The following is a 27,282-nucleotide window of genomic DNA, read 5'->3' on the forward strand; positions in this document are numbered from 1 at the left end:
ATACTAATTTCATAGTAGCCCTGTGCTTCATAGTTTACAACTTGTTAATCGTATTTATTTCATCTTGTGACTCGAGTGCTATGGTACCTCTTCAAGTTTTTCTAAAACAATTATTTCTTTTGACATTGTTAAAGAGCAACTACAGCCGGCTGTGGAGATGTTTACTCAGCCAATCACTTCCTTGTACTCATTGTCCCCCTTTCATATAGCTACTCTGAATAAGTGTTAAATTGTAGTTTTCTCTGAAGTGAGTGAGCTTTACTTGTTTCTTGTAAGTACTTTTTTGTACATGGGACAGTGTCTTATCAGTCCAGTGGCATGCCTACCTACATTGGAAGCAGCCAATCAGGAATGTGGAGGCTTATCAAATGCACCCCTTGGTCTGATGCATGTTCATCATCAATACCTGCATGATCGTTGCCAGCCAACCAGTCATGCTCATGCAAGAGCTCAGTGTTTATTATGCTATCACAAAAGAAAAGCGACACTGGAAAACTAAACGGTGACCTCATAGACTATCACAGTGTACTTTTCTTTTAGTATTTTCAATCCTGCTGTAGAGTAATTATCTGCTGATAAAGGACTTATTTATACTGTGCAGTGCCATGAAGTCTCCAAATCTATGTGATTTGTTATTCAGGATTGTACAACATTATCATTTAGTGCACTCCAGGTTAAATAAATTCAGTGTCAAAATAGCAGATTATTTAATAATCAAGTAAAAACCGTTTCCCTTTGTGATGTATTTGAGTTAACAAGATAGTGTTCCTTGTGATTAAGGTAGTGGTGAATGTTTTGTCAGTCCCTAAAGTCCAAATTCCAGTAGCTGTGCCTTTGACATGCATCATCTTGGAGAAGCATGTGAAATTATCAGTTGTCTGATTAAACATACCAGTGCTCAATACGTAAATATTGCTGCACTGCTCACACCCTCCACTTTGCACCCAGATATGTTAAAATATCTCTAGAAGTTAAATGTTGATCATATCTCTATTATTTTACAATCATGCATTCAAGCACTACGCCCAGAGCGGCACAGTCTTACACAGTCCTCTCTAAATTACCATTTTCTTGGATCCTCCAGTAAAACTGTAGAACTTAAAATAACAAAACAAGTGCATGGAAAAGAGATCCCTTTTTTTTTTTTTTAAAGCTGTTTTCTAATGACCCAGAAAGCAGCCGAGGGATATGCTTTTGAAAGTTAAAGCAGAGCAAATATTTAACACTTTTCAATGTCAGAGAGGTGAGTGACGCATCGTGAAGGGTTAATATATTCTTGCTGTAATAAGAAAGACAGGTCAATTTTGGAGGTTTCTTTGATGAAATGTTGTGCTTCTTTCCCTTAAAGAGTTTAGTTCCTTGCCACACACACAGTCAGACAGGATCAGTGTGTACAGAAAGCCAATTCAAGCTCTATGTAGAGGCCTTTTCTAGTTTTCCCTTTGAATGAATTTATTTTTTTTTCTTTCCCTTTTTTTTTCTGCCTTGGTTTTTTTTGTTTTGAGTGTCATTTGCAATTCATTGTCTGTATTCTGAGGTTGGTGTATTCAGCTGTTCTGACCCCAGGTCTTGCACATTTAGCTCCTTGGATACAATCCACTGACGTTACCGCTGCTGCTTTTGGATACAAAGACTTTTGGGATATCTTAAGCAATAAAAAAGGGCCTTTTGTTTCCATTTGTTGTTACAAAACACCTGACCAAAGAGTAAGCAGACAGATAAAAACTCATTTAGAAATTGGCATCAGGCACACAATGTCTATGAATAGATTGTGCAAAAAGAATATCAAAATAGAATTACATGACACAAAATATAGCATTTTTGTTTTCCAACTATAGTTTAGGTTCTTTGAATTCTGATACAGATATTGGACATTGATATACAATTTACACTTTTTAAACTTTTGGTATGCTATTTTTTCCTTCTTTGTTTAAAACAAACAAAAAGAAAACACAATACAAGTTAATCCTTTTTTGTGACATTGCTGTTTGTCCTGGCTTGCTACAATAAAACCAATACCTGTGCTATACCCAAAGGATGTTACTCCAAGAGATTCTATAAAAATTGCCTTGATTTTTGTTATATTTTAAGGTAATACATGCTACCACTAGTTCTTCTCATGAAAAGATGCCCCAGTGTTTTGTTTGTTAACCCCTTAAGGACACATGACATGTGTGACATGTCATGATTCCCTTTTATTCCAGAAGTTTGGTCCTTAAGGGGTTAAAGCTGTAGCATGTTAAATTGACATCATAATAAATTACATTTATTATAATCCGATGTTATAACCAATATCTACAAAATAAAATTAGAACAACTTTTGAAACCATCATCTCACCATAATGATAATCAGTTTGGTTTTCCTAATACTCTATAAGAGATTTTTAGTTGAAAAGTTGCTGGGCCATAGGTTGTCTTAAACTTGCTTAACTATTGCCAAGTTGCATTTATTCCACAACAGTACAGGTTCATAGGGTTTAAATTTTATTTGAGTAAACAAGCTGAAGACCTGAGCAAGCCACCGGTCTGTGGATTTGGTACAGAAAACCTTTTGACTCAGTTTATGGTACCTCCAACCAATAATTACATCTAACTCCACAGCACTGGCTTACCAGGGCCAAACATTCATTTTTTAAGCAGTTTTTCCAGGTCTAGCACTAAAGGTAAAAATATTTAGGGCAACAATAGAGGTGATTTATCAAAGAGGTCTGAAAAGTGTCTTAATTTTGGCCCATTATCTGCTCATATTTATTAAAACGTTCTAACAATAGCCTGAAAGCGACGTCTTTTGTTTTGCTCCATTATTCCACCATTAACGTGTGAGAATTTGCAATTTTGTTTTCTAGTGAGCAAATTTTGTATGGAGTAAACAATCTGTAAATTCTATTCTGAGTTAACCTTTCACGTTCTCACACTGCCTTTTGGCCTTGATCCAATTCCACACTGATGTGCTAATGCTCTAGAGCATGGGTCCTCAAACTCCGGCCCCCCCAGATGTTGAACTACAACTCCCATGATTCTCTGGCTATGTATGTAATTCAAAGAATCATGGGAGTTGTAGTTCAGCAACATCTGGGGGGGGGCGCAGTTTGAGGACCCATGCTCTAGAGCAATAACAGTGGTATATCAGTGCAGAATTAATGTTGCACCAGCATGTCATACATTGTGATCCCGTGCATCATGCTGGTGTAATTTCAGACATGTACTTTTCCGTTATGGACTCTTATCTTATTAAAGCAAAATGCCTCATTGCTGCCTCAACAGTCAGACACATTCTAGAGTTTCTTCTTTGATACCAACCAATGTTACTGTTTTATATGTTATTTAAACTCATACACAAACTAGTGATTGCCCTGTAGTGGTCTCCTGTTATTCTAGAGTGCAACATATTTGTATTGATTTTCAGTGTTTTTTTTTTTGTTTTGTTTTTTAGTTTGGCATGGATCTGGACTTGACTGTATTATATCTGTTATCCCAGTTTACTAGTTATGTTGACCATCTGTACTTATTTGATACTAGCGTGTTCATGTTTACTTTTATGCCTGTTGACCGGCTGCTTTGCCATTCTTGGCACTGCATTAAGCCTGGCCAGTCTAGGGAGCAGTAATATGCTTATATCAGCCCTTTCTGTTTATTGGGGATATCTGATGTAAATTCTGCCTGTCAGGGTCGCTTATATATGACTTTCCACAGGTAATGAGAAAACTAAGATATATCAGAAGTTATCAAGCACAAAACAAGTCCAATAACACTTAGAAATTGACATGTTCTTTTACAAAGCAAATGGCAAATGTAAAATGACAAAAAAAACAAATCTTAAATAGATCACTTTGACAACTGGAAAAGTGACAGAAAAATCTTTTGTGTAGCCCAAATGTAGTGGGAGACAAAGAACATTTTAATTGTGGTTAAGCACAAACATATAGAGTACCCTTTTGCTAAAAAGCATGTTGTGTTAGAATAATGGAGGTCAAAAGTGGGTTGTCAAAAGTTCCATAATTTTCTCATGAAGCATATGACTATAGGTTTATTTGTATACTCTATACTGGCACATTAAAGGGATAAGTCAATCTATCCTGGATATATTGAAATAACAAAAGTGTGGTGCCTTTACATTTAAAGACCATATTAGTTCATTACTCTTCCCAGGTTTTAAACATAGGAGGTGTAATCTGCAAATTGTATGGCTTATTGTCACTATATAAAACTGTTTTAGTGCAAGTAACAATTAGAAACGTTTGTGCTTTAAAAAAAGAGCAAATATAAAATGGTCCAAAATTATTGAGCTTTTGCTCAGTGTTTGATCAATTATAATGCATAAAAATGCCTGTTTTTATTTAGTACAATGTATGTGTGTGCTTTCTGAAGTTGGTGTACTCAGCTTTTCTGACACCAAGTTTTGTACATTTATTTCCTTGGATGCGATCCGCAGATGTTACCACTGTTGGCTCAGAATTATACAGGTTTTAAATTTTCCACTTGCCATTAGCCATTGACAAGAGAAAATTTAGTCCTCACAAGTAGAAATTCACCCCTGGTAAATATGCCATGGACTTCCCCAGGCTTGCAGTGTCAAGTACCTTTAAGGCCTGAATAGTAGCATATAACCTATCTGTGATGTAAGGTAGTTTTAGATTGCAAAAAAAAAACTATGTACGTAGTTTAATTATGTCTACAGGCTTATTATGTGTATATCATTGAAACAATTTCACATTTTATACATAAAATGCATCTGCTTCAATTCATATATTTTTCTTTTTTCAGGGACAATTGGATACAATCAGAGGAACAGGATTGACACACTGATGTACCTGTTAGCGTACCCACAGAGGCCAATGGTTAAGACAAGAACTATTGAACTTATTGATTTTGAGAAACTACCAGCAGGGCAGAATGCTACTGTGGCTGTAATGAGTTATAGTGGGTACGACATTGAAGATGCACTTGTACTTAATAAAGCATCCTTAGATAGAGGTAAGAGGGGAAACCCCATCCATCTGAATGCTCAATTCTTCCTTCCATTTGAATTCTATATATTTTTTGTTTTGTAAATATATACTTTTTTTTATTGTAAGCTTTCCAGTATTTTCATAACAAATCTGTTAACCATATATGAAAGACGTGCAAATATCTCTCGAGTCAGATACAAGTGTCTGATTAGCTAATGCTGAGTTGTTACTTTTCAGCTAGGTCTATGAACACTGTGAAAGCAGCCAAGCTGCTCTGTGGTGTCTGTATTTAAGTGCTTGGACCTTAAATGTTATTGTGGACCAAGATCATCCCTGTTGTTTTAATGACCAGGTGATCAATAAGCAGTTAGTAGTGTATTGAGCTTGCTCGTTAATGCAACATAACCATAACAGATAATGGGGTGGGAGAGGATGGGGAGGAGGAGAGAGAGAGAGTCGGAGGGTGGGGGGATGGAAGGGGATGGAAGAAGGAATAAACCCCCGGATTGGGACAGTTCTCCATCTTTCTTCAGCATAACCCAGGCCCTTTATCCATGTTGAATATTTTCAAAAAGCAACTTTTGTGTTGGATGTACTCATTGCTCTGCCCACAATCACCTGTCCTCTTATCTGTCCCTTTAGCCTGATTTTGAAATACTATACTCCTAATAAGAGGACCGTGCTTGGTTGTGTTGCTAAATATAGTCAGTAGCTCAGCTCACACTAATCTCTCATTGGCTTTATTACACTATTTATCTTCCAATCAGGAAGATGTTTTGTGAAATAGGGAGGCGTGGCTAACAGGTTGATGCTATGCTGTTGATTCATATGGGCAATGGGTGCTGTAATAGCCCGAACAAGGTCAGCTGACACTCTCAGCCACCCATTGCAGCTCAGGCTAATGCTTCTTCATTATCCTAAACATCACAAATGCTGGGCATGTTATATGGTTAAAACATTAAAAGTGGTTTAATGCAGAATGGAAGAACAGCACCATAGGTACTGCTGACATTACAGCCACTTTAATGAGGTGATGCGGTTACAGTGTCTACAGTGTCTTTTTAACAAAACTAAAGGAATTTTAGCAGGGGAAAAAAAGCATGGATATGAAAACAAAACCATTGACAATATGACCATCAAATTCACTGTTGTGTTGTTTTACTAGACCTGTACGGCTGAGATGTGTAATGTTAAGGACATCTTATTTTACTTTGGGTGTAACATTACCATGGCGAATAAAATATTCCAGTAAAAAATTAAAAAGACAGCACTTATGCAAAAAGCTGGTCTGTTGACTGTGACAGGGACCCTCCAGCCTTGCAGTGGCAAGTAACATTTAGGCCTGTCTAGTAGCATAGGGCATTTTATTGTTTTTTGTAATTAAATTCTTCTACAAACGAATTGTTTCTTTTGGGCGCTGGAATATTAAGGGGCAAAACATACCAGGAACATGTCCAGGCTATTAACGTTCTGTTAACCAAGATGATCAGTTTGGGTGCCCAGCACTCAAAATATCATTCCCTGTCATGTATCAGTTTCTACATTGTCTGATCTTCAGAACTCAAATCTTCGTTTTTGAGATTTGTTGTTTTCTTTCTTCCTGTTTCTGTACAGCACAAGCTTAGCGAAGATTGCTTGTATTTTCTTATAATAAATAAATAGCATATAAAGTGAAAAGCTTGCATCTGCAGATCATTGTTTAGATGTCTTTATGGCTATTGTAAAAAGGAATTCTCAAAAAATGTTCAATCCTGTCTTTTGCCTGATTCTCTGCTTTGTGGAGTATGCATGTCAGGTAGTGCCGTGCTCTAGAATGAAAGAATTTTTTTTTTTTTTTTTAATGCTGGTCTTTATTGAAGTTGCATGTGTGTTTGTGTCTGGATACCCTGGGAACGGTTCATTAAACAGATAATTGTTGAAGTTGAAATCCTCCTTTATTCCTCTTCTGTGCCTTGTGATTTAATATTGAAGAACAAAAAGGACGAGGCAGCCTGTCCATTGAATGACACTAATTGGAGGTGCAACTATTGTCTAAGGGTGATGAAGTCTTGTTCTGTGCTACTGTCTTTTCCTAGTTGTAACCTCGTCATCTGGAAAGCTGGTCCCTCTCTTGTATCTTTTTTTTTTTTTTTAATAATATGATATATTTTTATAAAACATAAGACATATGTTTTATTTAAATATTTCTGCCACATGTACTCTAGCATGTATTCTCATAGAGTAGCTAGTTTTATGTAACTTAGCTTGTTTTGGGCATCTGTTGATCCATGATGAATATATTTGTTAAACCCATTTAAAAAAAAAAAAAAATCATTTTGGACATTTTATGATTTTTAGAATGACTATGTCTTTATAGTTTTACTTCAGATTTGAACTGATTATATATTAAAATCCACCTGTTGGTGTCTCTTCTTACCAAGGTTCATCTTATTTCTCATTAGTATAACACAGATAAGATAAATGAAAATGAGACTTACACTCTGATCTGTGCACCAGTCAAGCCATAAGACTTGCTTTACCCACAGAAATCTCACATTTGCAGTGTGATGATGGCAGAATAATGTTAATGTTATTTCATAGTGTAATCTAATATCAACTTTGTTATAATTCTAGGTTTCGGGCGCTGCCTTGTGTACAAGAACGCCAAATGTACTCTGAAACGTTACAGCAATCAAACGTTTGATAAAGTGATGGGGCCCATGTTGGATGCTACCACACGTAAACAGATATGGAGACATGAAATCCTAGATGCTGATGGAATTTGCTCTCCAGGTAAACCAAACAAATCATGATATATCAACTGTTTTAAATGCTCAAAACCATGTACTAATGAGTTTCAATATTATTTTTTTTATATATATATATATATATATAACTAAAATATTGCAACTATCCTGTAGATCATTGGTTCCCAACCTTTTTTCTTTTGTGTACCCTTTGGCAGCCCATTTCCATAAATTGTACCGCTCATATTAGCGAAATGTTTGTAATCGATCTAGTTGCTGTTATTTCAAATGTATAAGTTCTTCTCTGCCCCATATCCCCCTTTTCTCCATCCTGGGCTCCCCTGTTTCTCCTCTGCCCCGGGCTCGCTCTGCGTCTCCTCTGCCCCGGGCTCGCTCTGCGTCTCCTCTGCCCCGGGCTCGCTCTGCGTCTCCTCTGCCCCGGGCTCGCTCTGCGTCTCCTCTGCCCCGGGCTCGCTCTGCGTCTCCTCTGCCCCGGGCTCGCTCTGCGTCTCCTCTGCCCCGGGCTCGCTCTGCGTCTCCTCTGCCCCGGGCTCGCTCTGCGTCTCCTCTGCCCCGGGCTCGCTCTGCGTCTCCTCTGCCCCGGGCTCGCTCTGCGTCTCCTCTGCCCCGGGCTCGCTCTGCGTCTCCTCTGCCCCGGGCTCGCTCTGCGTCTCCTCTGCCCCGGGCTCGCTCTGCGTCTCCTCTGCCCCGGGCTCGCTCTGCGTCTCCTCTGCCCCGGGCTCGCTCTGCGTCTCCTCTGCCCCGGGCTCGCTCTGCGTCTCCTCTGCCCCGGGCTCGCTCTGCGTCTCCTCTGCCCCGGGCTCGCTCTGCGTCTCCTCTGCCCCGGGCTCGCTCTGCGTCTCCTCTGCCCCGGGCTCGCTCTGCGTCTCCTCTGCCCCGGGCTCGCTCTGCGTCTCCTCTGCCCCGGGCTCGCTCTGCGTCTCCTCTGCCCCGGGCTCGCTCTGCGTCTCCTCTGCCCCGGGCTCGCTCTGCGTCTCCTCTGCCCCGGGCTCGCTCTGCTTCTCCTCTGCCCCGGGCTCGCTCTGCTTCTCCTCTGCCCCGGGCTCGCTCTGCGTCTCCTCTGCCCCGGGCTCGCTCTGCGTCTCCTCTGCCCCGGGCTCGCTCTGCGTCTCCTCTGCCCCGGGCTCGCTCTGCGTCTCCTCTGCCCCGGGCTCGCTCTGCGTCTCCTCTGCCCCGGGCTCGCTCTGCGTCTCCTCTGCCCCGGGCTCGCTCTGCGTCTCCTCTGCCCCGGGCTCGCTCTGCGTCTCCTCTGCCCCGGGCTCGCTCTGCGTCTCCTCTGCCCCGGGCTCGCTCTGCGTCTCCTCTGCCCCGGGCTCGCTCTGCGTCTCCTCTGCCCCGGGCTCGCTCTGCGTCTCCTCTGCCCCGGGCTCGCTCTGCGTCTCCTCTGCCCCGGGCTCGCTCTGCGTCTCCTCTGCCCCGGGCTCGCTCTGCGTCTCCTCTGCCCCGGGCTCGCTCTGCGTCTCCTCTGCCCCGGGCTCGCTCTGCGTCTCCTCTGCCCCGGGCTCGCTCTGCGTCTCCTCTGCCCCGGGCTCGCTCTGCGTCTCCTCTGCCCCGGGCTCGCTCTGCGTCTCCTCTGCCCCGGGCTCGCTCTGCGTCACCTCTGCCCCGGGCTCATTTGTATATACAGTGCACATGCACACACTGACACGCATTCAGACACACATACAAATACAGATGCAGAGACACTGATACACACACACACTGACACAGATATAAACATTACACACCTACAGATACAAACACTACACACCTACAGATACAAACACTACACACCTACAGATACAAACACTACACACCTACAGATACAAACACTACACACCTACAGATACAAACACTACACACCTACAGATACAAACACTACACACCTACAGATACAAACACTACACACCTACAGATACAAACACTACACACCTACAGATACAAACACTACACACCTACAGATACAAACACTACACACCTACAGATATCGACACAAATACACATTTAGTTTCCTACCTTTGAAATGCTTCTGCTGGTTGGGGCTGTTGGGGCTCCTTCTCTCGCTTCCACTCGGTACTCTGTGTTAGCTGGTAGGAAGTGACAAGCTCTCACTTCCTCTCCACGCTGCGATCATTAAAGGGGCCCGGTCGCGATGTGAAAGCGCCGCAGTACACGAAAGGGCCTTTGATAGCACTTATCAATCGGGTGGCCCTAAATACACGGGCCACCTGATTGACCCTCTTTGCTTGTGAGTCGATATTATGGATTTTTTTGTGCGTACCCCTAGGGCAGTGATGGCGAACCTTTTTGAGCCCGAGTGCCCAAACCGCAATATATGCCAACTTTTTTTTCCTCAAAGTGCCAACACTGCAATTAAACCTGAATACTGAGGTTTAAGTTTAGAAAAAACAACTTATACAGTTGTCCGAACTAATTAACAACTTTTGTTTTAAAAGAAGAACACAACAGAGAGTTCAATGATACAGATTTTAAATAATGATACAAATAGATAAAATACAGCTTATATTTATTAGTATCTCCAACAAACGCAATACATACACACAGACTGCAGAACACATTCTCACAGTCTGCTAAATACATACACACACCGTCCGCTAAACACATACACACATCGTCCGCTAAATACATACACACACACCCTCCACTAAATACACACTCCCCATCAGCTAAATACATAAACACACAGTCCGCTAAATACACACACACACACACACACAGTCCGCTGAGTACACATACATACAGACAGACTGCTGAATACACACACATACTGCATTGAGGGGTGCAGTGTGTGTGTGTAAGGGTGTGGAGGGCTGTGTGTGTGTGGGGTGCAGTGTGTGGGGGGTGTGCTCATTGTGTGTGGGGTGTGCTGTGTGTGTGTGTGTGTGTGTGTGGGCGGGTAGGGGTGCTGTGGGTGGTAGGGGTGGTAAGGGGTGCTGTGGGGGTAAGGGGTGGTAAGGGGTGCTGTGGGGGTAAGGGGTGGTAAGGGGTGCTGTGGGGGTAAGGGGTGGTAAGGGGTGCTGTGGGGGTAAGGGGTGGTAAGGGGTGCTGTGGGGGTAAGGGGTGGTAAGGGGTGCTGTGGGGGTAAGGGGTGGTAAGGGGTGCTGTGGGGGTAAGGGGTGGTAAGGGGTGCTGTGGGGGTAAGGGGTGGTAGGGGTGGTGTGGGGGTAAGGGGTGGTGTGGGGGGTAAGGGGTGGTGTGGGGGTAAGGGGTGGTAGGGGTGGTGTGGGGGTAAGGGGTGGTGTGGGGGTAAGGGGTGGTGTGGGGGTAAGGGGTGGTGTGGGGGGTAAGGGGTGGTGTGGGTGGTAAGGGGTGCTGTGGGGGTAATGGGTGCTGTGGGTGGTAAGGGGTGGTAAGGGGTGCTGTGGGAGTAATGGGTGGTAAGGGGTGCTGCGGGGGTAATGGGTGGTAAGGGGTGCTGTGGGAGTAATGGGTGGTAAGGGGTGCTGCGGGGGTAAGGGGTGGTGTGGGGGTAAGGGGTGGTAAGGGGTGGTGTGGGGGTAATGGGTGGTAAGGGGTGGTGTGGGGGTAATGGGTGGTAAGGGGTGGTGTGGGGGTAATGGGTGGTAAGGGGTGCTGTGGGGGTAAGGGGTGGTAAGGGGTGCTGTGGGGGTAAGGGGTGCTGTGGGGGTAAGGGGTGCTGTGGGGGTAAGGGGTGCTGTGGGGGTAAGGGGTGCTGTGGGGGTAAGGGGTGCTGTGGGGGTAAGGGGTGCTGTGGGGGTAAGGGGTGCTGTGGGGGTAAGGGGTGGTGTGGGGGTAATGGGTGGTAAGGGGTGGTGTGGGGGTAATGGGTGGTGTGGGGGTAATGGGTGGTAAGGGGTGCTGTGGGGGTAAGGGGTGCTGTGGGTGGTAGGGGTAAAAATACATAAAAAAACAAAAGAAAATAGTTATCAATGCTGTATCCCCCCCCTCCCTTCCTCTTACCTTTGGTGAAGGGGGGGCGGGGAGGGGGGGGGGGCACAGCGATCCCTGGTGGTCCGGTGGTAAGTTTGTTTGTGGCAGCAAGCAGCTCTTCTGTCCTCCCGCGCGATGCTGTGTGGAGCGTTGCCATGGTAACGCGCGGCAACGCTCCACACAGCATCGCGCGGGAGGACAGGGGAGCTGCTTGCTAGAGCCCTCCCCCTGCCTCCCGACCCGGAAGCAGAGTAGGCACCTGCCGTTTCGGGCAGGCAGGTGCCTACTCTGCAGACAGCCAGCGGCCCCCTCTCTCCCGGCGACCTATGGCCGCGTGCCAGCAGAGCGGGCCCGGCGTGCCACCTGTGGCACGCGTGCCATAGGTTCGCCATCACTGCCCTAGGGGAACTATTTACCAATATAATAAGAAATAGTGCAGATCTGTTTAAAAAAAAAAAAAAAATATATATATATATATATATATATATATATATATATATATATATATAAATAAAACGGGCAATTTCAGATCGCTTTTATGAGATCTCCACTTTAAAGAGTGTAAAGTATTACTCTAAGCCCCATTCTCATTTGTTTGTTGCTGTAGTTATAGTGCATAGTCTGTCTGGTTTGTGTAAAATCTTTTTTAACCAGTTTGATACCTAAAGCATAACCCCTGTGCTATGGCTCAGATCATGCAATAATGAACTGCTGCCAAGCTCACAGCTATCATTGCTGTCCAAAATTGGACATATTTTGGATAGATGAAGCTGTTCTCTTTCTTTGAGAACTTAGACTACCTTTCATGTCATTCACTTTCTAACAAAACAACAAGAAACCAGCTCACTTGTTTATGGTGGATATCATGCTACAAATGTAACATCTTCAAATTGTGTTTAATTACGTGTTTAAGAAACAAGAAGGCTGCATTTTGGTAAAACAAAACCGCCTCATAGGCTTCCTTTTTATTATGTGAAATATTTCATTTATAATTTCATGACCTTTTATTCCAATATGAAATGTACTGTCATCCCCCATAATCTGTATGATAAAGCCCATTTCATGTTCGTATGAAACTTTATGAACACTGATAAAATCGCTGTAATATATTTTAATGTAAAGGTCCACCAACTGTTACCTATATACCTATATGGTCACTGCAGTGGAAGCATATATAAAAACACCGGCAGCCACCCCCACAGCGATCATACAGATTTACAGAAAGGATCACTCCGTAAACCACAGTCAACTGAACCCCACCACTGTTACCCACATCAATTAAATAGACGACCCAGGTCACGTTTTGTGGTGACTGAATAAAAACTACAACTGGCCATCTGTTTTTCTCCCATAGTGATAACTTTGACTTGTTGGCGTACAGCTTCACCCTATCACTATGGCATGTCACACTTAAAGTAGTTTGAAGAAGATGGATGCGTAACCCATCTCTGTGACCTCCAGCTTTTTTGTTCCCCGATACGTACATATAATATTTTGAAATTATACCTGCAAATGGTAATCTCTTCTCATTGCTTTGCATATCCTAATATCATGTTTATTAAGGTTTGGTGTATTTTTGAAATGTGGTCATGCTATCCTTCCAATATTTCCTGGAAAGTGGATATTGATTAAAATAACAAAACTTTCTTTACAGAAGTGAACTTTTCTGTAATTTTTATGGGCTCTTTTTAATATGCTTCTGATTTGTTTACCACCTTCATAGTGTAAGAAAAACTGATGGGACTTTGTTGCCTTGTATTAAAAAATATATATATATATATATATATATATATATAATATTGTAGTATAGCACCCATAAATATATATTAAAATCTCAAGCAACATTGTATCACCTTGTCTTCCCACAATATGCAAATGCTTGTTTTTTTGGATATTTTTACAGGGGAAAAAGTGGAAAACAAGCAGGTCCTTGTCAACAAATCCATGCCGACAGTCACACAGACCCCTCTAGAGGGAAGCAACGTGCCACAACAGCCACAGTTTAAAGATGTGCCAATAACGTGAGTTACTGTGAAACTGCATTGGAAAGTTAGTTCAATTCTTCCAGCTGGCTGCTACTAAAACATTGTAGACATTCTCAACCAGCAAAATTAGTTGAAAGTGCATTGGTTATTTCTCAAAAGACATAACATTTATATTAAAATATTGGTTTATTACATGTCTGTCTTCACTGAGAGAAACGGTTTAAACTTTTTTTTTATTTTTTATTTTTTTAAATCTAATTTTCTCTCACTTTTCTAAGCGGAAAACAACAGGTCTGAAAATAAAAATTAAGTTGTTTTCTCAAGACACATCAGCAATGCCATCAACTTAACTTATCAGGAACTTAACCATAAAAGTTGAAGAGGAAAAGTAGCTTCTCTGTAAGGGAGCTTGCCTCCATTAACACCATTTTAATGATTACCAGAGTGAGTGATTGGAAGGATGTACCAAAAAAAAGAAACCAATGTACTTCCACTTTGTTGGTGACTTTGCCACCGATGATGCCTTGGGTGCCTCTTGCACTTCTCAAATGCATACTCAGAATTGCAATAAGAGCATATGTGCTCTTGGGCATACCTTTAGTAACACCGTATGTATGGCACTGAAGAGGTTAACTAACCGTTAAACTAGTGAGATTTGAAATTAAAAATGATTGCTAATTTTTTACTTACTGTTATTCAGTTGTTCAAAAATCGCACAAGTAACTGTTCCATCTTATACTTACATTTGATAGGTCCCCTGTTTTTCTACATGTAAATGTATTTATAATTCTCCTCTTGCTCTACTGTTCAATTTAAGTTCACCCCCAAAATTGTAATCAATTGTAGTTGTAATCTTTCCCTCTCAACCTCTGGTAGTGTTCTTTGACTGTTGCCGTCACCACCGTGACAAATGTATACTCCTGCAATGGCTGATGGCAGTGGTATGTTCGTGCTAAAGCAGCGGATATTTACTAGAATGTTTTTTTTCTCGTGCCCATAGAAGTAACTTGGGCATCTACTGCTCAATGCTCCACAATATGCCATTGAGTGAGGGCAGATATAAATGGAAAAACTTGCAAGGTTATTTTCACCAAAGTGAGAATTGAAAGTGAAGTTCAAATTTGTAAAAATTCTCCAGGTCAGCTAAGCTTTAAAGCGGCACTGACAACCCCAAATAATAAATATATCATAAAGATAAAATCTTTCTGAAATGGTCATACTGACTGTGATGGAATTTTAATGAAATTCCAACACAGTGAAAAGATCTATACTAAGACAAAGTAGAATCTACTTTGTCTTAGTACATGTCCTACGCTTGACAAAAGGCAGAGCTACCTCAGTCAAGTTTTGTCATTTGTGACTGCTGACAGAAAAATATGCATGGTCTCTGGAGACCCACCCCCCCCTCCGTAGACCTCCGTGTAGTACTCTTATGCATGTGCAAGAGTACAGCACTGATGTTGTCTCCTAGCAGATGATGTGCCACAAGCCCAAGAGGTCCTTCTGGAAGACCATGGCAGCAGCCATGAGGGACATGTTCAGGTAAGTAAAACACAACTTCCCCTGCACACAGCGTAGCAATCACTGTAATTACATTTGCTTAATTTACTTATTTGTATTACATTTTATTTTAAATGTATTTTTCTTTAAATGTCTGTTCTTTGTTTTTTTTTAACCCCTTAAGGACACATGACATGTGTGACATGTCATGATTCCCTTTTATTCCAGAAGTTTGGTCCTTAAGGGGTTAAGTGTGTGTGTGTGTGTGTGTGTGTGTGTGTATATATATGTTTTAAAAAAACTTTTATACAGAGATTTTAATTTTGTTTGTTTGGCTTGGTTTTAGTTACAAAGGCTCCACAGAGTCATACATTGAGAAAGTAATGATCTCCTCCAATGCAGAAGAAGCTTTTCTTATTAAAATACTACTGCGGCAAACAAGACGGCCAGAAATTGGTGATAAGTTCAGCAGTAGGCATGGACAAAAAGGTACTGGTCTTTTCCTCCCCTTTTGCATGACCTTAAATAGCATAGCATAGCATGACATTAAATAGCATTGTGTTGAGTTGATAATAGATTTGGAATGTGTAGGCCAAAATATATAAAATAGTCTTCAGTAGATTGCCAAAAGAAAACCCTTATTAAAAGAGTAAATACCTTATTTTTTTTACTCGTATCAAAAATAACTTAAAATGGAGACCAAAGGGGAAACAAGAACCATTGTGTTTTGTGCAATTAACTTTTCGTGCAACACGAACGAAGTTATTCACTAAACACTGGATTTTGTTCAGATGGAAGATGAAGATGATCAAATTCCTACCGCCATGGCAATGCTCATATTTACTCAAGTCAAATACGGTCAGTTCGAGTGCATCTTCTGCAATCGCCAGGATGCATTCGTTGTCTCGATTGAAATCCATGCTTTGACGTCCTTCAGGCCTATATGGGGCCTGAATTGCAAAATCCGGACATTGTTGAAACAATATATGGATTTTTCAGTCTGAATGGCTCCGTTCAGCAAATTTGAACTATAGCCATTTAGCTATTTTACCTATAGTATATAACCGGTCAGTGTAATTTTTCTTTTTTAAGATACTCTTCTTTCAAAGAACGCTATAGCGTAAGGAATGTGCTCCTGACACTAGTGAAGGGGCTGTTTAGGTGACTAACACCCCTCAGATCTCCTTTTCTCTCACGCTGGGCCTGTCTCGCCACGGCTGGCCCAGCCTGCCTCCGCCTCCATGGCTGAGATTATCAGTTTTGATGATCAAAGCCAATCCAATACTTTCCCATAGGAAAACATTGGGAGGCTATTGCACATTTCTATGGGGAATGTTCATGTCTCCATGCAGTCTGTGTTAAAACACCGAATGTAACCACTATCTTTACTCTGAAAAGGCATAGTTTACATTGAAATGCCTGCAGCGACATGCTATGGACACCAGAACCACTACATTAAGCTGTAGTGGTTCTGGTGACTAGTGTCCCTTTAATTATTGAGGGTGAGGCTGTTTTCTTTTTGCAGAAAATGTTGGATACCGTGTAGAGGTTGAGTTTCAGGCCACTACTTCCCTTATATTGTGTACATTTTTGAATCTATTGTGATTTATGATTTAAACTTCCCATTGAGTCATCCAGTCTTTCTTTATTTTGACCTTTTAAAGATATAATCTATATAAATGTTTATCTGAGCCCAGAGCCGCCTTGTTTTTGGGTATATTTCTGTATTGCTGTATTCTGATTTTTTTTATTTTTTATTATTGAAGTACATTTAATACTAGGAAAAACAAAATCTGTGTCATATAGAAAGGCGCTTAAGAATAGTGTGTGTGTGTGTGTGTGTGTGTATATATATATATATATAGAGCACAAGCAGCTCAACACACGTGCAGGTATCCCAATCCTACACAAATAAATGCAAAGAAGGGTGAACTTGGTGGATAGTACCGCCACAAAAAAGATCACTCAGTGGAGCGCTGGATTCAGTATCTTACCCCTGATTGTATTTGGGGAAATCAAATATCACTTGTATGTATAACAATAGGTCTAGAATAGAAAAATTAGACATATAATGGTGCACTATGCCAATGCGTTATGGATAAAATAGAGGGGGGAGTATATATCCAATTCACATGGTGAAGAGCCTGGAGATAGGCTCAAATCACAGCAGCTTTAGGTATATATGGTTATACCACACCTCCTCCGGATATACAGCTCACAGAAGATGGGGTATATGTAGAGAGAACACAAAATATCCTAGTGCAGAAATGTATATACAGGTGAACAATCAAGAGCAGCAGTGCATGAAAAGTGCTCAACTGAATTGGAGCCTGTTATACTAGGCTCTATGTGGAGACGCCAATGTGCATTTAAGGGAGGCACTACCCCTCTTGAATCAGGATCCAGGAAGCAGTGGAAGATCCACACATATAGTATATATAAAAGCTAACAATTTATTGGGAATTACAAAAAAATATAAATAAAAACCACAATGGGTATATACCAATAAGAAAATCAGTGTGGAGATCTTCCTTGGTGGTCCGAAATGCGTTTCGCCGGTGGGGCTTTCTCGATCGGATGAATTTGCTTCCTGAATGGGCGGCACTAAAATTCCTAGACCGCCCGCTTGATTGGTATTCACTTTCGTTCGGAGGCCAATCACGCTGCATGTGGTACGGAGGTGTGTCTCCCACAGCTGTTCACTGTCGGTCCGGGAACTCTGAACCCGGAAATGACGTCACGTGTATCTCTAGCGCCATATGCGCATGTCTTCACTTCAGTTTCGTTCACAGTCATTGCCTGAAGCAAAGTTCGCCATATTTTTTGTGGGCATTAGTCCATGCTCAACAGAAGCATATTGCAGAGTGTCCCAATAATGCAAAATAGCCATGAAATTAGAGACAAACAAAGGAGGTAGTTCAGTATAGGTAATAAGCCAATACATAAGGGGTACAAGCAAACCAAATTGTTGCCCATAAATACAATAAATATATAGGGAATTATAAAGTGCAGAGTATATCGTGCATAGGCAACAGAAAATGTAACTAGCTCATATTGTAAACATATGGATGATAGTAAGACGCGTATATCGATCTTTTTAAGTATATAACCATCAAATAGGTAATATATACAGAATAAAAATAGATTAAAAAAAAAAGAATATTATAAATAGTTAAAATTTAAAGATCAGGAAAACTTACTTTTAAAAATGGCAGAGCTCGAAGTCGTTATGAAGACTTAGGTTGCATACTATTTAAGTTAAAAATCCATTTAATTTCGGTCTGGCCAATTTTTTTGATGTCATCTCCTCTCCAATTACAATCAACTTTTTGGATTCCTAAAAAAGTAATTTGTCCCGGGTCACTATTAGGGTTCATTTTAAAGTGCAATGATAAACTGTGCTTCATGTAACCTTTCCTAATATTACGCACATGTTCCTGTATCCTAATTTGTAAAGGACGGGTGGTGCGTCCTATGTAGGAAAGGCCACACGTACAATAGATCATGTAAATCACATATTTAGAATAACATGTAATAATCTCTAATTTAAAATTTTTTATTGCTATTTTGAGGTTGTTGAAATTCTGTTAAGTGACGCTTATGGCTGTTTGTGTTTTTACAGGCGCTACATACACCACAACCATAAAACCCACTAGATTCATTAAATAGATTTGTTCTACTTTTGTTTAAAGAGGAATAGTTTTGAGTTAAATCACACTTTAGGTTGGGGACACCCCTATAGATAACTTTCGGTCTATTTGGGAGAATCTGGTTAAGTACCTCATCACTCTTCAGAATGGGCCAGTGTTTAATTAAAATCTTTTTCAATTGTTCACTCTGACAATTAAAATCACAAATGAACGGTACAGTCTCCTCATACGTATTCTGTTTTTTATCTTTATATATAATTAGTGACTGTCTATCTTGTAAGTCAACATCTTGAAATGTTTTTTTAAGAAGTGTGTCGTTATAGCCTTTGTCGCTAAAATCACCAATAATTTTCTCTGCTTGTTCATAAAATTTATAATTGTCAGTGCAGTTTATTTTTATTCTCACAAGTTGAGATGTAGGGGCATTTAGGAGCCATTGGGAATAATGGCAGCTATTACCTTGAATGTAGCTGTTAACATCAACTTTTTTTAAAAAATGTACTGGTTTTGATTTGATTACCCCCCATATAAATATTGAGGTCCAGAAAGTTGACACATTCCTTGCTATAGGTGTTTGTAGGTCTAATATCCCAATCAATGTCAATCAATGTGCTCCAAAAATTTATTCAATTATGTTTTGTCTCCCTTCCATATTATGAAGATATCGTCAATGTAGCAGCGATAGGTCACCAGATTCGCGGCCCATTCTTGATGTTCAAAAATAGGCCTCTGTTCCCACAGTGCCATGAACAGATTGGCGTAACTGGGCGCGAATCTAGTGCCCATCGCCGCACCACTTAATTGCAGGTAAAATTCATAGTTATACCAAAAATAGTTTAGTTAATATCCAACGGATCCCTTCCAATATGAAATCGACTTGTGTAGACGGAAACATATGATATTCTTAAAAAAATATTTGATAGCTTCACAACCTCTATCATGCGCAATAACCATGTAAAGAGAACTAACGTCGGACGTGACCAAAAAATTATCTTCCCACTGGATATCTTCTATGGCCTGTAACATATTGAGGGTATCTCTTAAATAACTCAGGTTTGTACAATTGGCTGTAAACAGTTGTCTATGTACTGTGACTACCTGCTAGATTTAGAGCCAATCCCTTAAATGATGGGGCGGCCTGGTGGTTTATCTATGGATTTGTGTATCTTGGGGAGATGATAAAATATTGGTATTTTTGGAAATTGTACACTAAGAAAATCAAATTTGCACCAACCAAAAAAGGTCTAAAATTTGCACCAACCAAATCTTTGAATAAATTTGACACGTATATCAATCTTAATAAATTTAATAGAAAACTGAGCTTGAAGAAGTATTTAAAAAAAAAAATATATATATTAATCCAATTTGGATTCAGGATTTAAGCACACTTCCTTAAAAAATCCCTCAAATTTTTTTCCCAAACAATACATCTCAGAAGAGATGACAACATTTGAGAGGATGGTAATGCTAGATGTGAATAAAATAAGAGAACCTAATAAAAACAGCTTTAATCTCAACTATGCTGAACGTCAGGCCCTAAGAAATTTTAGACAAGACCCTACGCTGGTTATTAAACCAGCGGATAAGGGGGGAGGGATTGTACTGCTGGAAAAAGATACATGTGACATCATTTCCGGGTTCAGAGTTCCCGGACCGACAGTGAACAGCTGTGGGAGACACACCTCCGCACCAGTGAACACAGTGAATACCAATCAAGCGGGCGGTCTAGGAGTTTAAGTGCCGCCCATTCAGGAAGCAAATTCATCCGATTGAGAAAGCCCTACCGGCGAAACGCGTCTCAGACCACCAAGGAAGATCTCCACACTGATTTTATTGTGGTTTTTATTTATATTTTTTTGTAATTCCCAATAAATTGTTAGTTTTTATATATACTATATGTGTGGATCTTCCACTGCTTCCTGGATCCTGATTCAAGAGGGGTAGTGCCTCCCTTAAATGCACATTGGCGTCTACACATAGAGCCTAGTATAACAGGCTCCAATTCAGGTGAGCACTTTTCATGCACTGCTGCTCTTGATTGTTCACCTGTATATACATATCTGCACTAGGATACTTTGTGTTCTCTCTACATATACCCCTACTTCTGTGAGCTGTATATCCGGAGGAGGTTTGGTATAACCATATATACCTAAAGCTGCTGTGATTTGAGCCTATCTCCAGGCTCTTCACCATGTTAGTTGGATATATACTCCCCCCCCCTCCATTTTATCCATAGTGCATTGGCATAGTGCACCATTATATGTCTAATTTTTCTATTCTAGACCTATTGTTATACATACAAGTGATATTTGATTTCCCCAAATACAATCAGGGGTAAGATACTGAATCCAGCGCTCCACTGAGTGATATTTTTTTTTTTTTGTGGCGGTACTATCCACCAAGTTCACCCTTCTTTACATTTAATACTAATCTACTTTTTAATATTTCAGTTTCCAAGACCAATAAAACAAATGAGGTTATATAAAAAATAAAAAAGCCGCACAAATGTATGTCATACATTATCATGTAACATGCTGCTGCTTTGATTTTATTATTATTTGAGTTTTCAAACAAGAAATATATATGAAGATCATAGGAACATATTACTGTATTTGATCTACTTCTGCCACCTTCTGAACGAAGGCCTTATATTCATTATTTTTTACTTACCTCTCGCCCATTCATAACTTGCATAATTATTAACATATTAGCTGTCCAATTGTTATAATTGTTTTGTTAATAGGTTCAGTTTCCAGTAGGTTGTAGTGTAACATACCATAAGATCAATGGAAAAGGTGTTGTGAGATTCACTTTATTTTTATTTATGTTTTTGCAACCATATCGCTGAATAAAGATTACGTTGCAAATTGAAATATATATTTCAAGGAACACTATAGGGTCAGGATCACAAACATATATTCCTGACCCTTTAGTGTTAAAAACACCATCTACCCCTTTTGCCGCCCTAAATATAGTAAAATCTTACTTGTATTCAAGTCTGCAGCTGCTGCCCCCACCCCTGATCTGCCTGCTTGACTGACATCAGAAGTGATTCTATAAGCCAATAACTAGGCTTTCCCATAGAATTTGCTGTGACTGTCAAGTAAGCAGATCAGGGGCAGAGTCAGCACAATTCAAACACAGCCCTGGCCAATCAGCATCTCCTCATAGATATGAATTGGATCAATACATCTCTATATGGAAAGTTCAGTGTCTCCATGCAGAGCGTGGAAACACTGAATGGCAGTACTGCACAGTGTGCAACACTGCCCTAGGAAGTACCTCTGCGGAGTGGTCACTAGGCTGTAATGTAAACACTGCATTTTCTCTGAAAAGACAGTGTTTACTGCAAAAAGCCTGAAGGTAATGATTTTACTCACCAGCACAAATACAATATGCTGCAGTTGTTCTGGTGACTATATTGTCCCTTGAAAAAAAAAATTGTAAGGGGATCTTCTATCACCTATGACAACTTTAAGTGAACACTGTGGGTACCAAGACTACCTCATCTCAATAATATGTACATTTAAAAATGGTTCTCATTACAGGGTTAAGCACGCGTGTAGAGGCTGTCTCTCTGGAAGCCACTACAGGCTTCTACTGTACTAACAGAATTACGCTTGGCTAAATATTTACGTTGGTACATATGCTTAAAAATTACTTGCATCCATCAAGTTCAGCTTTTCATAAAGTTTCTGGTGTTGATCCAAAACAAGGCAAAAAAATAGACATTTTGATGATCTTTCCAATTTTGCCACAAGCAAGGAAAAGCATTCCTTCTCAACCCCATAATGACAATCAAATCTATTGTTGAATCATGTCGCTGTTAACCCAACATTTTAAATATTATGTGTTTGGAAGAATTCATCCAGCCGTTGTTAAGTTCGTACAGACTGATAAAACCACTTATACAGGCAGATATGTCCACATCTTTATATTGTTCAAACTGTAAAGAACCATTTTCTTAGCTTTACTTAATCTCATTTCTTTGAGCCTAAATGGGTGACTTTGTGTCCTATTTATGAATAGATTTCCAGACATTGATTTGTATTGTCCCCATTTATATATGTATATGTAGAATATTTTATATCCACTAGCCATTTTCTGAACTAAACAACTAAAACATTTTTCATAGATTTTCTCATGCCTTTACATTCTCATTTAGAACAGGTATACAAAACCTCATGGTATATTCAAGGTACAGTCTTATCATTGATTCATAAAGAGGCCAAATTATATTTTCTTCCTTAGAATCAATGCCCCTTTTTATATATGACAATACCTCACTGGCCTTAGCAACTGCTGATTGACATTGAAAATTGTTGCCTAGTTCGTCTATAACAATTCACAAATCCTTCTCATATGTTGTTTTCTCTAACTCTCTACTATTTAGTACTTTGTGAACCATTGCATTTTCAAAGAAACAATGCTTATATTGCAAGGTGATGACTGCCTCATGAGGCTGTCTACAAGACAGCCACTAGAGGTGCTTCCTGGTGTTTCATAGAGTTTGACTCCGTGAAACAACACTGAATGTCCTCACGCTTTGCATGAGTATGTCCAGCATTCTAAATATCCCCATGGGAAAGCATTGATTCAAGGCATTCCTATGAAGAAGGCCTAATGCTCTGTGCAGTTCTCGCCGCGTGTAGACATTAGGTTCCCTCTAGGCACTGATGTCTGAGGAATCGGAGACAGAGCCAGCGACAAGGTGAGTGAAAGAAAGTGTTATTTAACCCTTTCAGTGTCGCTGGGAATGCGGGAAACGCGAGGGGGGAAGCACAGGAACACTTTAGTGTTACGAATATAGCTTTGTATTCCTAATAGTAAAGTGTTCCTTTAAAATTATTGTAACACACAAGCTCTTTGTGCATATAATCCATGCTCCATACAGTCTGTAAAATATGGAAATCATTGAAGCAGACTATAAAAGCATTCTTTTTTGCTAACATAACATATAGAAATGGTGTTGGCGTCCGATCTTTTTTTAAAACCAATTGTATGCTCTTTAAATGAAACAGTCACTTTTCTGGATTTTTAATACTGTTTACTTTTTATTTATATTCAATTAAAATGTATTTGTAAGCTGTGAAAAATACAATTACCTGTAGGAATCAACACTTTATTCTACAACTGGGCTGCTCCTTTTCAGTCATTGTTCTGAACTCAGTTATTTACACGTAGCAGTCTGCCTTGAGAAAGTATACATAGAATAGGAATAATTAACCATGATTCTGTTTCTCCTCTTCATTTGCAACATGTACCCTTTACAACAAGCATGTCAAACTTGCGGCCCACGGGCCACATTCGGCCCACAATGGGCATCTTTGCAGCCTGGCGAGCCGTGAGTACATGCTTAGTGTTTTAGCAGAGTAGGCACCTGCTTTCCCCACATTGTAGGTGCCTACTGTGCTAAAACTTACCTGGCTCAGTGTTCCTGCTCCCTCGCGCGCGCCGTTTGTAGTGAAGCCAGGCGCCGGAATATGACGTCATATTCCGGCACCCGGCATCACTAAACCATGCGAGGGAGCAGTGAGTCTGTATGTCTGTCAGTGTCACTAAATTCTGCGAGGGAGCAGTGAGGAGCCACATCGGCTCACAAAGGTACGGAGCAAGAAGGAAAATAGTGTCCGTGTGTGTGTGTCTGTCTGTGTGTGTGTCTGGAGGATCAGATTTGGCACAGGGTGCGGACGGCACCATTTGGGGTATACCAGAGGCCGGAGTCACATACTGGCAGCAGCAGTGTGAGTGGAGTTTGCTTTTTGTCTAGAGTGGGGTGCTGGGATTTAGTATATGGGGGGGGGGGGGGGGCTGGGGTTTAGTAGAGGGACAGACCGGGATTTAGTAGAGGGGGGGTGCTGTGATTTAGTAGAGGGGGATGCTTGGGGGGGGGGGAGGAGGGGTTTATACTGTATTTATAAAAAAAAAAAATATCATTAAGTCTTCTGCAGCAGAAACCAGATATCTTCATTGAGCTAAGCACTGCCCACTCATTGGCTGAGAATGTTCAGCTTATGCGCTCAGCCAATGAAGCGTACTAATATGGCTGGAACCATAATCACTGCAATGCTAATAATTTGAATATATACAAAATGTAGTTTCTTTTCCACTATAACATGCCTTACTACATTTTAAATGGTCAATAGGATTAGTTACTTAAATATTGTTGGAGGGTATGGGATTACATTTAGGTTTGTGGCACATTTAAGACTTTGGTCGTTATTTAGCACTAGCCCTAGATCAAATGCTTTTTCTTGAGAGGGATCTGGATTGAAACCACATTTTAAACAAATAAAATGCACAAGTTAGAATTTTATTGCATTCAGCTCTGAAATGCAGTAATAAAAAGCCAACATTCTGAGCTTGTATTAAAAATTGGCAGGAGGATCTGATTTTCAAAGATTGACTGTCTTTTCACAAAAATGCTCATTGAAATAAAGAGACAGAGGGTACATGACAGTGAACTGTGTAATTAATGCCATCAATTTGTTCTGGAGACATGATGCAAGACCAGACCTATGGTCAAGTGGTTTATGAAAATTTTCAGAACCCTGAGATGGCCTTATTTTTCCCAATACATGTTTTGCAATATTTTTAAGTTTGCATTAGTTTCTTAGGGTAGTGTAAGATTTCCTGCTTAGTGCTAGAGTAGTGGGGACTTGTGGGAGTGATTCTATTGTTCCTTCTACTTAGTCTCAATATCAGGTGTTAGGAGAGATGAAGAGGCAGCAGCATTAGATATTAAAGAGCATCCTTTGAGCAGACCACTGCCAAGAAGCCTGTGACATGCCAATGTGACCCTCCGCAATTTCTTGTAAGCCACGTGCGGTGGCAATAAGTATTAAAATCATTACACTGTGCCTTTAGGTGACATCCAAGTGACATTCCAGCACCTATTATCTTACTGTTTCAGCCTCATTGTGCCCATTTTGTCTCTGTGGAGAAAGCCTGCATGTATGCCTCTTCTATTTATTCATGTAGATTAAGCATGTCAAACTTGCGGCCCCGATGCATATATTTGCAGCCCGTCTGCCCTGGGGCCACTTTATGCTGTGGCTGCAACCAGCCACAAGACAGGAAAGATATTTCCCGTCTGATTTCTTGATTTCCCCCTCACAGCCGCAAGGGGGCAGAGTGGTTGATTGTCTGAAGAGCAGGCCAGCCACAGTGTATAAGATTGGGTCTGCATGGAGGCGCTGATCATTACCCATAGAGATACTGACTGCAGCTTTTTGCCACACATGCACAATGCTTTCCTATGGAAAAGCATTGAATTGGCTGAGTTCATCAAGTTAGATGATCTCAGCTAAAGTGAAGAACACACGCATAGGACTTCAAAATCAACAAGGTAACATCATTTGTTTATTACAGCTGTGCAACAGCATATATTTACCATTTCAGTCCCATTACCAAACTTTTCTTAAAGCGGCACTGTCATGCCGAACTTACCTTTCCTCAATCGATTCCTTTTCTCTCCCTCTGTCAGGATCTGTTCTTCATTTCTTCCTGTCTGCTATAGTTTTCTTTAAAACATAAGACAAAGTAGGGACTATTTTGTCTTATGGAGGTTTCCTACGCCTGACCACCGGTGGTAAAAGCAATTTTCCTACAATTCTCACCTTTCCTCCGTGTTCCCGCGAAGCCTCCTTCACTATTCCCAAATGTCCTGTCATTTAGACAGAACGCTGTCTAAACTACCGAATTGCGTCCTAGAATGAGCACAGTTTCTCCATCCGTGTTAGGAAGCAATTCGGGACTTTGTTCGGATTGGAATTTCATTTGAATGAATGAAACTCCCATCCTATTTGTGCCACGGTTGCATTTTACAGCTGCTTAGTAGATAACTCCCTAATTCCCACGGTATTAGGGAGCTAAATACCAAAAGGCTGACAGACCTAAATTGGTATTTCAGCCAAATGTACTAATACGAAGTAAATATTACTTAGTATTAGTAAATTCTGCCCCTACTCTATGCCGCGAGTAGTAGCCAGTGAGCTGCTCACTGTGTAAAAAAAACAAACAAACTAAACTAAAAAAACAACCCTCGTATCGCCCCTCCTGAGCCCCCATGCGCGCTGTGCGAGTGGGGGCTATTAAACTGCAGCCCCCACCCCTGGGCGGCGGGTGGGGGGACGACCTATTGTCCGCACCCCGGCCCCCACCCCTGAGCGGTGGGTGGGGGCCCTAAATAACAATAAGGTAGGGAGACCTATTGTCCTCCCACCCCTGGGCGGCGGGTGGGGGCCCTAAATAACAATGGGGGGGACGACCTATTGTCCTCTCTCCCTGGCCCCCACCCCTGAGCCGCAGGTGGAGGCCCTAAATGAAAATGTTACACGCTCCCCAAGGTGTTACACCCTCCCCGCTCCCCTAGTCACCTCCCCCACACAAAAACAAAGTTAATAAACTGTCACGTATTCATCCGTTTATAAAAATGTGGTTAATGACATTTACTGTCCACACAGGAAAAGTTGTGCCGAGCAGCAACCAAATCCACAAAAGGGTTAATGCTGAGCTGCAAATAGGAACCTGGTAACTGCTTTGGGGTCAAAGGCTGGTT

At 41.0% G+C, this 27,282-nt stretch overlaps 1 protein-coding gene across 1 annotated transcript in view; it reads left to right on the plus strand.

Annotated features, from left to right (window-relative positions):
- The window catches only part of POLR3B (RNA polymerase III subunit B), a 153,378-nt gene that overhangs the window by 91,122 nt on the left and 34,974 nt on the right, over positions 1-27,282 (plus strand). The window contains exons 20-23 of the mRNA XM_063447777.1: positions 4,765-4,974; positions 7,563-7,721; positions 13,491-13,608; positions 15,419-15,561. Coding sequence (XP_063303847.1) covers positions 4,765-4,974; positions 7,563-7,721; positions 13,491-13,608; positions 15,419-15,561 — 630 coding nt within the window. The remainder of the gene's footprint in view (positions 1-4,764; positions 4,975-7,562; positions 7,722-13,490; positions 13,609-15,418; positions 15,562-27,282) is intronic.

Source organism: Pelobates fuscus, chromosome 3 (genome assembly GCF_036172605.1).
Source record: "Pelobates fuscus isolate aPelFus1 chromosome 3, aPelFus1.pri, whole genome shotgun sequence".
NCBI lineage: Eukaryota > Metazoa > Chordata > Amphibia > Anura > Pelobatidae > Pelobates > Pelobates fuscus.